This window comes from Eucyclogobius newberryi, unplaced genomic scaffold, assembly GCF_026437365.1.
Source record: "Eucyclogobius newberryi isolate DKJ021-1_F unplaced genomic scaffold, fEucNew1.0.hap1 SCAF_21, whole genome shotgun sequence".
Lineage (NCBI taxonomy): Eukaryota > Metazoa > Chordata > Actinopteri > Gobiiformes > Gobiidae > Eucyclogobius > Eucyclogobius newberryi.
This window is the reverse complement of record NW_027315846.1, coordinates 27527594-27539761: the sequence shown is the minus strand read 5'-3', so window position 1 is coordinate 27539761 and position 12168 is coordinate 27527594. Positions and strand designations below refer to the sequence as shown.

General features: G+C 47.0%; 2 protein-coding genes across 2 annotated transcripts in view; one reads left to right on the top strand and one right to left on the bottom strand.

Moving 5' to 3' along the window:
• The window catches only part of cnksr1 (connector enhancer of kinase suppressor of Ras 1), an 81515-nt gene extending 76923 nt beyond the window's left edge, over positions 1–4592 (top strand). Inside the window, exon 21 of the mRNA XM_072457868.1 lies at positions 4120–4592. Within this exon, the coding sequence (XP_072313969.1) occupies positions 4120–4560 (441 nt within the window). The 3' untranslated portion in view covers positions 4561–4592. The remainder of the gene's footprint in view (positions 1–4119) is intronic.
• A 1002-nt stretch (positions 4593–5594) lies between these two features.
• On the bottom strand, positions 5595–6513 carry cldn23l (claudin 23-like). The gene has a single exon (XM_072457755.1). The coding sequence runs from the start codon at positions 6468–6470 to the stop codon at positions 5745–5747; it is 726 nt and encodes a 241-aa protein (XP_072313856.1). The 5' UTR covers positions 6471–6513; the 3' UTR covers positions 5595–5744.
• Positions 6514–12168: the final 5655 nt, after the last annotated feature.

Below are 12168 nucleotides of genomic sequence, written 5' to 3'. Positions count from 1 at the left end.
AAATACAGCATGACATGGCGGCGCTGAGGGTGGAAATTACAATTATCAAAAGAAAAAGAAGGCTGGGGTTTACCTTGAAATATGACTTTATTGCCATACCACCCTCAGGAGTATGTCAAGGAGCTGCACGCCTGACACGAGAGCGTTTGACCTCAGATGGGAGGGCATTGGCATCCACGCAAGATCCCCCCAGTTTTGCCTAGGCCATATGCCGCCTGTCGAGGCGGCTATTGTCTCGCTGGAGGAGGGCCTTAGGGCTAACTCGAGGTGCCCGAATCCGCAATGTTTTGTCTTGTGTCGGGCATTCGTATGCCCGACACAAGACAATTCGTCGGTGATAAAACATTGCGGGGGCATGAATGGGTAGGATGGGGAACTCCCTTTAACACCTGTAGCTCGGTCTTTCCACTGCACTGGAGAAGTCAAATGTGGTACCAACACATGGAATGCTTGATGCGTCTCTGCATGCGTTTGCTCTTATATTGCTCTGTTTACTCTTTATATGCTGCCGTTAGGCAACATGATCAGGTCACATGGCATTAACTTCCACTGCTCTGCAGATGACACTCAGCTGTATTTATCAGTGAAACCTGATCAGAGCGATCAAGTAGACAGACTTAGAGCTTGTGTGAAGGAGATAAAAACCTGGAGGACACTTAACTACCTGCTTCTTAACCCTGAACAAACCGAGGTCATTGTGCTGGTCCTAAACATGTACGAGATGCTTTATCTGAGCAGATAGTCACACTGGACAATGTCAGTGAAGCCTCCAGTTCTACTGTAAGAAACCTCAGAGTCTTATTTGACCAAGAGCTCTCATTTGTCCCTGCTCACAGCAGGTCCTAAAAGCTCCATAAAAAGCTTTCAACTGGTTAAAAATGCAGCCACAAGATTACTAACAGGAACTAAAAGAAGAGAGCACATTACGCCGGTGCTGGAGTCTCTTCACTGGCTCCTGTCCAGTTTAGAATCACATTTAAACTCCTATTCCTTACTTACAAAGCCATAAATGACATGGCCCCTCCCACCTCAAAGATGCTATAGAACCATATCATCCAAACAGAGCTCTTCACTCTCAAAATGCTGCCCTTCTGGTGGTCCCAAGAGTCTCTAAAAGCACAGTAGGAGGTAGAGCCTTCTGGTGGTCCCAAGAGTCTCTAAAAGCACAGTACATGAGGTAGAGCGTTTAGCTCCCAAGCTCCTGTGTTATAGAATAAGTCGATGGTCGGACACTTTATTCCCAGTTGGAATACTGGGCTGCACACACCACAGACGTCTGGGTGTTGTGCACTCTCTCCCGGGGTTACCACGTTCAGTTCCGCCGTTGGCCTCCTGTACCAGGCCTCGTTAAGTGAACCATAATCCACGACCTGGCCATGGCCCTAGCCCTGGCACTGACTCAGGAGAGATCTATTTTGCTGGACATGGGGCAGTAGTACCTGTGGACCCACTGCAGGATCCAGGGAGATATTACTCCTGGGATTTCCGTGTGCCAAAGAAGACTGGCGATGTACGCCCAGTTCTAGACCTTCGAGGTGTTTTTTTAAAAACCCTGTCATTTCACATATTGAAAACCACCGAGATGTTGCAGGAAATATCTCCAAACAAGTGGTTCACTTCCATAGACCGCACGGCACAAGGAACACGTGAAGCACATACATGTGCCAGAGCTGATGGCAGTGCGCCTGGCGTTGGACTATTTCCGTCCAGTTCATGCGTGGCAGAACTGGCACTTTGCTGTCTGCGGAATTCATGACAACGCAGGGGGTGGAGTTCTAAACAAGAGGTGTGATTGTGTCAAAATATGAGGTGGAGTAAAGCAACTTGAGGGCGTGGTCTTGTGCATTCTGTGAATGAGCAGAATTGTAAGTAATAAACGTCTAAGCTAGTGCACTTTCGACCCCCATATGGACGAGATCATTATAATAAAACAACCTTCATGGGCATAAATAACACAAATGATAAGTTATAGAAAATGAATACAATAAAATTGTGGTCATTTTTCTCCCGCTCAATGCAGCACCGTTACACACTCAGCCCTTAAAGCTCTTTGCTGGACACGTCCACCTGCCACGTTGGACCTGCCCAGTCTGGACCAGACCGTGCAGACTCATGTGCTCAGCTCAGAAGGAGCGATCCCACCGTCACATCACATTCACCCAAAATGTCTGAAGAAAACTAAACTTTTTCTAATTGGTCAGATGTGCAAGAAGCAGATAAACCAGCTCACACAGAGTGTGGAGAGAAGAGACAGTGACAGCTCCAAAACGCTTCATGTTTTTTTACAATCAGTCACATATTCACAGAGAAACGAGTCAAACAAGGAACTGAATTTAGATGCAATGATACAGGTGGAGCATGGACGGGAGAGGGGGAGGAGCTGGGGGAGGAGCTGATGTGTCAAGAACCACTGTGAGAACTGACCAACAAAAGGACATCATGATTTATTTTCATCCATCCATCCATTTCTGCCACTTATCCGGGGCCGGGTCGCGGGGGCAGCAGCCATGACAAACATCTCTTACAGGGGGCGCTGTTGAATGCCACAGTTATCAGTCACTGGTTCAAACACTATCACCATATATGAACTGGCCCCATCCCAGTCCATCCTCCAGTGGAACCTCCCCCTGGAAAAGACCCCGTAAGGCTTCCTCGGGGGAACAATATGGCCTTCAGTGTCTCAAAAGCATAAGGCAGGTAAGTATGTTTGCAAAGACCATTTTGAATTTGGCGACATTAACTTCACTGTGACAGTCAAACAAATGTCACACAAAAACCCTCTTCAAACAGCATGAGCGTATCACCGTGTGACCTCAACTCGCAGGCCCCTCGATGATGGATCATCTCCTGTTGCTGTCCAGTTCTCTGTGTTCTGTATTTTTCTGAGGAGCACTTCTGCCGCTGCTGGTGTTTTCAGCATTTGTTTATTACCTTCAAAAGTCACCAGAAGAATCACTGGATGTATGAAGCCATATCTCAGTTTTCTCTTCCTCGGTTCTTGGTGGTGAAACGTTGCTTGTTGTTGACAAATCTTCTATGGAAGGTCTTGTGCAGTAAAAACCTTCTTGCCTTTGTACTGGAGGTCTCCTTAAACTGCTGCAGCTTTCATGACGTGCTCCTTCTCACAGAGGTTCAGAAGCTTCATTCTCAGGCCCCGTGGTTTATGAGCTTCTTGTCTTAGTTGGCCCAGATGATGTGCTTGTGATGGACGGGACTGCAACTCGAGCACCGGATATGAGTTCCGGAATTATCTTCTGGAGGAAGTCTGATATTGGATCTTTGGGTGCTAGACTCCAAATCTAGAATCTTGGTCTTCATATTTTTGTTTCCACCCAGAGTTTAACCACCTCGGCTTTCTCTTATGTTCATCTATAATATGTGAGATGGGCGGGGCATGCCGCGCCCCCGTCACTTTCACTTCCAATATCCCCACCTCAATTTTCACCAGTCTGGGCCTGTTCACCGCTCTGACCTCTTCAGCTTTCAATGACAGAACGTTGCACTGCAATTCAAGCGACCCCCACTTGGTGCTGCACTATCTTTAGCATTGTTAGCTTGTGGGGGTGTGGTTTTTCCCCCGAGGTTATAATCCTTTAGTTTGAATTGTTTAGTTCCCAAAGCATCGCCTCCTTTGCCTTTTCCGGGTTTGGTCATCTCTTACAGCGTCTTGCTCCTGGATATTATAAAGGATATTTTGAAGGTAAATATAAACAGCAGCACAAAGCAGCGGGACAAATCAGTCTGGAAGTCCCAGCTGAATACATTTACTATCACTGGTGGTCGTGACATGAGGGTTCTATGGGTACGAATACTTTTTCAAGACACTGTATTTTACATTCTAAAACAGAACATTCCAAAGCAAAGGTCACCCTTGAAACAGAGGTCGCAATTTCAATGGGTTCTCACCTGGTTGAATGAATAAATAAAAAGTACAAGAGCCGGTTTAAAGAACAGGAGTTTCAGTCTGAAAGCTTGAAATGATTTATACAAATTGCAAAATAAAAAAAAGTTGTACATCCCTTTTAATATGAACATATTTAACTTGATTTTCATAGTATCATAGTATTCATAGAGTCATTATTCATTTGTTATTTCACCTGATTTGTGCTTTTATTCCAGGCCAAAGAAGCCGAGCTTCTACAGCTGAACAAAGTATTAGACGAGTCAAACTTCAGCGTCGCCAAGTATCGCTCGTGGAAGCAACACAATGAGGAGCTGCTCAAGGAGATCCAGAAGCTCGCAGCACAAAGACACTTCACTGATGTGCCAAACAAAGCAACATCCAGCACAGAAGTTGCCATGGAGACAATGGCTGCGACAGCACCGGCGCAAACAGAGGAGTGGATGGAGGAGGAGGAGAGGGGAGCGTCCCGTCTGATGCTCAGCACCGGAGAGCAGTTAGTGGATGCAGAGGCGGAGGGCTCTGGTGGATCTTCTCCTGACCCTCTGGACACAAGTCCCAAACTGGAAGTGAACTTGGGCTCGCTCCAAGAGTCCATCAACCAAGAGCTGAGTGAGATGGCTGAAACTGGAGAGACAGAGCATTACTTTTACATCTAAGACATGGAAAGAGCGTCAAGAGTTGGTGTGGACATTTAATACATTTTGTAACTTGTTCAAATTGAAATGGAGGACAGGTCAGACTGATATGGTACATGCAGATTTTGACCTGTGTAAAGGACAAATATGCAATGTATGTATTGTTATTAACCTTTAAACGTGCTCTTGAGGACCTTTAGTTTGGCATTTCATGTTTTAAAACTAAAAAAAACGTCTGTCTTCAAGATACAGCCAACTAGAGGCGAATGTGACGCTGTCGTGTGAAGGCAGCTTTAGAGAGAGAGGCGTGGTCATCGGAGCACAGGCCCGTGGTCATCGTGGTCCTCGGAGCACAGGCCCGCGGTCATCGGAGCACAGGCCCGCGGTCATCGTGGTCATCGGAGCACAGGCCCGCGGTCATCGTGGTCATCGGAGCACAGGCCCGCGGTCATCGTGGTCCTCGGAGCACAGGCCCGCGGGTCATCGTGGTCATCGGAGCACAGGCCCGCGGTCATCGTGGTCATCGGAGCACAGGCCCGCGGTCATCGTGGTCCTCGGAGCACAGGCCCGCGGTCATCGGAGCACAGGCCCGCGGCCATCGTGGTCATCGGAGCACAGGCCCGCGGTCATCGTGGTCCTCGGAGCACAGGCCCGCGGTCATCGGAGCACAGGCCCGCGGTCATCGTGGTCATCGGAGCACAGGCCCGTGGTCATCGGAGCACAAGCATCATCTCTAAGGGTTCTGTGACGTTGAGTGGGATGACCTTGATCTGTGCCTGTTCTCCATTCAGTGCCTCACATTTGCCTACATCAGATTTTTATTCTTCAAACAGGAAGTGTACTGTTAATGCTAATATTTGTTAGCTTTACCGTGATGGTAAAACTTGCTCTGGGCTCTGAAAGTTGTGAAAAGTACTTACAAACTCATCACAGTGAATAATTAGAATGCTCAGAATGAGGAAAGTGAGAAATATGAACTGCTGTTAAGAGTTCTGTTTGTCATGTTTTAGAGACATTAAAAATCAGGTAAAGTGCCTTTAATGTCTGTCATGGAATGTCATTCATTTGTATTCATTAATGTAGATGGTTAAATTGTGTAACAATTTCTTAACTTATTCACCTTATTATTCAGAATAATCTCTTGTACTTGACTCCATATTGTATATTATATGTCATATTGTAGGTAAGAACATAGCTAAAGCCGTTTAACAGCTGACTTCATAGACATCCATGTTGGCCTTGTGGTTGTTCTTGGGGCAGGTGCAGGCGGACAGCTCCGGACAGGCAGGGCATGTGGGGCATTTTGGTCGTTTGATGCTGAACATGAGAGCCACGCCCCCCAACATCTGTAAGCAGGAGCCCAGCCAGCCAAAGTACAGTGATCCGGCCGGATGCAGGCGGAGCTGGTGCTTGTTGGAGCTGTGGTCCTGCAGTCCAAGGCGGCTGAGGTTGTGAGAGTACACCGACAGAGCAGACACACTCAGAAGACTGGCCAAGACCATCAGCAGACCTCCAGTAGCTGCGACCCCCCTTAGAGGCAAGTCTTTCCAACAGCGCACCCCTATGCAAGATACAATGATGCCCGTCCCACACAGGAACAAAGACGTGAGCATTAACCCTTGTACCAGCCGAACCCGGTGATCCTTCTGGTAAGCCCCTGACACAGGCCAACAATGCTTAAGTTCTGGAGGTGCCATCTGTAGACAACTCTCCCATAAACCATCGGAGCGCACTAATAGCAGATCCTCCAAGGTCCTGGGCCGGACCCCCATCCCGTGAGACCTCAGCCCAGACTGCAGGAGGCTGGGGCTGGACACAGCCAGGCGAGCCTGTCCCTCTCTCCACTGAGGGGTGATCGCAGCAGTGAAGACCAGGACAAGACCCAGAGGGGCAAACACGATGCCCATCACCATAGAGGCTGGGGTCTGCATCCTGACACGTCCCGGGAGGCTTCAGTGGGGGTTGTTTCCTCATAAATCTGGAAAAAGAAAAATAACACAATATTTATTTATTCATTTATTTTACTCTTATAAGTCTAAGAAGCTAATATAGCAGAGACTGTGGGTGTCCAACATCAGACATGGTTTAGACTGATCTGGAGACAGAGACAGTCACAGACTCATGTGGCTCACACTCACATTTGGTGAGTATTACACTGTATTTTACTGTAAAATGCCAACATTAATTCAAAAATGTTTAAATATAAATTGCCCTGATGTGGGTGCACGGTGGCAGAGTGGTTAGCGCTCTCGCCTCCCAAGAAGGAGATCGTGTCCTCCTCGTGTTACCGTGGGTTCTCTCAGAGTTCTCTGGCTCCTCCCACCGTCCAAACACATGCATGTGTGAGTTAAAGTGGTGACTCTAAATTGGCCCAAATGAATGAATGTGAGAGAGGATCTGTGTGTCTCTGTCTCTGTGTTGGCCCCTGTCCAGGGTGCACCCCGCCTAAGGCCCAAAGGCACTGGGATGGGCTCCAGTCACCCGCGACCCCGAAAGGGAACAAGTGGTAGAAAATGGATGGATGCACATCTCCAGAGAGCAACTGGGAAGTGTGAATTTTTCTGTTTAATAGGATAAAATGCTTGTTATTGACATGTTTAAATTTAATAATTGATCTAATTTTGTAAGTTTTTAATTTTAGCCATTTTTTTGTGTTTTACACTTTGATTGATACTGTTGTCCAGGACTCTGGGACGAGCAGGTCAGATCACAGCCGACCCTTCTCACCCTGGACACGGACTATTGGAGCCGCTCCTCTCAGGCAGGAGGCCACTCCCCTCAGGCAGGAGGCCACTCCCCTCAGGCAGGAGGCCACTCCCCTCAGGCAGGAGGCTACGGTTCATCCGGATCAGCCATAAGAACAGTTACCCTTAAACACTGTCACTTTCATCATCATTTATCACTCACTGTTCACTTTCTGTACTACATATGTAAATTCAACTGTTCATGTGTGTACATATAAAGACAATTTTTATTTTTTATTCTTATTTTTATCTTATAGCTTATTGTTATTTTCATCCTATAGCATCCTATTAAATGGTTTCTCTTGACTTATTCATTGTTCATTGTTTTATGCTGCACCAAATCCCCAAGACAAGTTTGAATTCTGTTCATTTTCAATGGCAATAAACCGTTTCTGATTCTGTTTCTGAGAATGGAAAGTTTGCCTCGCAGAACGACTGGTGGACATGAATGTGAGGGACAGAATGCGCTGCTGGATTTTGTATTAGCCTGTAATGTCAGGGAATGAACTCGCTTAACTAAACAACCACGTCCTGTCTTGTTTTCTTAGATAAATTGAATACAACAATACTAATGCATAGGGTTTCACCAACTAGCCGACTAGTTGACTTGCAAGAACGACTACTTAAAAAGGTAGTCAACTAGTCGATAGTTAAACAACTCAGGTGTTGGTGAGGGAAATTAACGTTCTCAATTTTGTGTCACTGCACTTCTCTAATCCTTACCAGAGAGGCACACCCTCCGGTCCCCCTTCTTGAACAGAGGGACCACCACCCCGGTCTGCCGGGACACTGTCCCCGACCGCCACGCCCTGTTGTAGAGACGTGTCAGCCAAGACATCCTACAACATCCAGAGAATTTAGGTACTCAGGGCGGAACTCCCGGAGCCACTGAGGAGTTTACCAACAACCTCAGTGACTTTAGCTTGGGTGATGGACGAGCCAGCCTCTGAGTCCCCGGTTTCCCATTCCTCTTCGGAAGACGTGATGGTGGGATTAAGAAGGTCCTCAAAGTATTCCTTCCACTGTCCGACGACATCCCTAGTCGAGGTCAGCAGGCCTCCACCCGCACCGTAAACGGTGTTGGTGAAGAATTGCTTCCCCCTCCTGAGGCCCCGGACGGTTTGGCAGAATTTCTTTGGGGCCGACTGATAGTCCTCCTCCATGGCCTCCCCGAACTCCTCCCAGGCCCGGGTGTTTGCCTCTGCGACAGCCGTCGATGACCTCAGGAGACCTACAAGCCAGAGTGGCCTGATAGGCCTCCTATCAGTAGGTGTCCACCACCGGGTTCGGGGGTTGCCGCCACGACAGGCACCGGAGACCTTGCGACCACAGCTCAGAGCTGCCGCATCAACAATGGAGGTTGAGAACATGGTCCTCTCGGACTCAATGTCCCCAGCCTCCCACGGGATGTGGGAGAAGCTCTCCCGGAGGTGTGAGTTGAATTCCCTACTGACAAAGGGCTCTGCAAGACGTTCCCAACAGACCAAAGTCTGTTCTGCATCCTCCCCGTGTTACCGTGGGTTCTCCGGTTTCCTCCCACCGTCCAAAGACATGCATGTGTTAGGCAAAATTGGCAACTCTAAATTGGCCCAATGGACAGGTGTTGAAAATTTGCATATTCTGCTACATACACTTAAAACATTACATCTGGTTCGTCCAATGTAAATGCTATGTCCTTAAATTAATAAATAAATAAGAACAGTGAGAGACCTGTCCCCCACCCAAAGGCGAAGGGACGCAACTCCAACTGGGCTGAGGGGCTATAAGCCTACACCAGCCCCGCCTCTCCCCGCGGGCAACACGAGAGAAGTAACTAATGTAACTAATGGTAGCTAATAACTAATAGACTATGGTAACTAATAAATGTAACTAATGGAACTAATGTAAATCCTTTGGATGGGCCAAATATCCTTCCGTACTGTGTTACGGCCTCAAAGCGCACACATGTCCTCCTTGCTAAACAATGCCTCGACTTCCAGGATGTTGGCTTGGTTCTGTCTGTCAGGCCGCGGTCGAGTCTAATGTTTGGGTTCACTTGGGTAAACTCTGTGTTTCTACATGGGAGTGGACATGTGGTGGGCTTGGACACTATTTCATGAACATGTCTCACAGAGCAACCAGCCCATGCTTCATCTGGGCTGGCTGGCCCCCAGCTCCACTCACTCCGGGCCGGGTGCCACCAGGAGCAAGATAGATCCAATGATTATGGCAGATTAAAAAGGCAGTAGATGCAAAGGTAGACACGGCCCTGGCGGAAATGCGTGATTTGAAATCACCTCTGCCAAACAAACCCCGGTCCCCAACCACCTCCCCCACCACTCTCTCAGTTCAGGAACAGGATGTAAACAGACTATTTTGGAAATCCAACCCCTGAAAAACTGCCCAGCTTGCTTCAAGTCGTCCATCATTGTCTCTGTTCCCAAGAAGCCCGGATCACTGGACTTAATGACTAGAGGCCTGTGGCGCTGAAGTCGTTTGAGCGCCTGGTCCTCCCCCACCTCAAGTCTCTCACCTCCCCCCCCACCCCTGCTGGACCCCCTGCTGGACCCCCTGCAGAGCCAACAGGTCTGTGGATGACACCATCAACCTGGCTCTCCACTTCACCTGCAGCACCTGGACTCCCCGGGAACCTACGTCAGGATCCTGTTTGTGGACTTCAGCTCTGCATCAACACCACCACCTGCTCTGCTCCAGGACAAGCTCTCCCAGCTCAACGTGCCTGACTCCACCTGCAGGTGGAGCGCTGACTCCACCTGCAGGGGGAGCACTGACTCCACGCCGACCTTTCTCACCCTGGACACGGACTATTTGAGCCACACCCCGCAGGCAGGAGGCCACTCCCCTCAGGCAGGAGCCCACTCCCATCAGGACCAGAACCTCCCTCGACAAGAACAGTTTCTTTCCCTCTGCTGTTGGACTCATGAACACTTCTTAAACACTGTCACTTAATTTAATCACTGTTCACTTTCTGCACTTAATCTGTAAATTCAATTGTACATTTTGTGAACATAGTAAGCCTATATTCATTTTTATCCTATATCAGATTGAAATCGTTTTTTTTTTTCTTTTTGACTATTTATAGGTTGCTTTTTCATTGTTCACTGTTTTATGTTGCACCGAATCACCAAGACAAGTTCCTATGTGTGTGAATTCTGTTCATTAGCAATGGCAATAAACCGTTTCTGGTTCTGATTCTAAAATCTAAGAATGGCAAACTGGACCGCCGGGCAACAGCAGCCGAGGAGGTCTCTGATTTGAAAAACAATGCCTCTGCCCTGAAAGCCAGAGGCAGAATTGACAAACCAAGTACATGTTTTGAGTGAGGAACTGGACGATGTAAAAAACAATACATCTCCAGGAGTGATGGATTCACCTCAGAGTGGTATAAAGCTCTAAAAGACACACCTACTCCTTTGCTTTTTAACAACTTTTAACTGGCCCTTAAAAAAGCTCAGATCCCTCGGAGTTGGAAGGAAGCCGTCATATCCTTAATACCAAAAAGAAGGGAAGGACCGATTGGATTGTGCCCATGATGACTGTGTAGACACAGTTTATGTGGAATATCGTTAATAAATCTTAATTATGTGCAAAAGAATGGAACAAATCCTCCCAAACTGAATGCACAAAGATCAGACAGGATTCATGACAAATGACAAACACAAGACGACATAAGACGATCCTCACACACAATGAGACAAATACAAACACAATAAAACAAAGCAGTAATAATAAGTCTGGACACTGAGAAGGCTTTTGATTCTTCTTATGGCCTTTTTAATTTATAGTGGTAAAAACATTTCAAATTGATGAAACAGCATATGCTGCATAGCCCCTGTTCGTCTGCTCATCCGAGGGAAAGGATACAGATACTAGCTGAAAACTGCAAGAATCAATCAAAAAAACACTTTGGGCACATATACGAGGGACCATTAGCACTGTAAGAAGGTTAAAAGCTCTGAAAAGTCGATTTTGCATAAAATGGGACCTTCAATCTTATTTTTTCTTTTTTTAATGAAAAATAAAAGGCGAGTTAGGGTTGTGTAGTGGGAGGAGATGTTGCAGGGAAGACCCAGGGACCAGGGGCAACGACAGGGGTAATGACAGTTCTGCTGGCGAGCCTTTTGCTGAGGGTGGTGGAGCTACTGGATATTCCTCCATGTTCACATCACTGACCAGCACTGCCTCCAATCAGAAGCCTATCTGGTATGACCTTGACATCTGGTATGACCTTCACATCTGGTATGACCTTCACATCTATCTGGTATGACCTTCACATCTGGTATGACCTTCACATTTGACACAGATTCTCCCTCTGTCTACTGCCTTTTGGCCACATCATGTCGCCCATTTTCTTTTTGTTCTTTTACTTCAGTCTCTGATAGTGATACAAATGTGTTTTTAAGCTGTATTTTAGGTGACTTTACAGCTTTGTTTTGATTAGGCTTTGCATCGACTTTGTTCTTTGTTCTGGTCTTTAGACAGTTTTGTGAAGGACACAGTGTCACTTTACGTTGAAAGTAGCGGTAGTTTTACTTGTAAAAACCGTGGACTTCTTACCACTGGATGACACTGGAATTGTATCTTGGAGCCTTTTTTTCAGATTCTGAAGCAAATATTTCCTTGTAGCTCATGAATTTCTTATATATATTATATATTTTAAACAGCGTCTACAAACGTTTGCTTCTCCGAGACATGTTGCTGGCTCAGGTTGTTAAAACTGTAAGAAATATCCTAAAATCCTTGGTTTACTTAACCTGACCATCCACCTGTGGCCGGCGCGCAGTTTCCAAATTACTAATTATTAAGTTCTCTTACATCATCACTTTTATTTGCGTGGTCAATACCAGCAAGTTACATGTCATTTTAAAGGTTATTTTCTCAACAA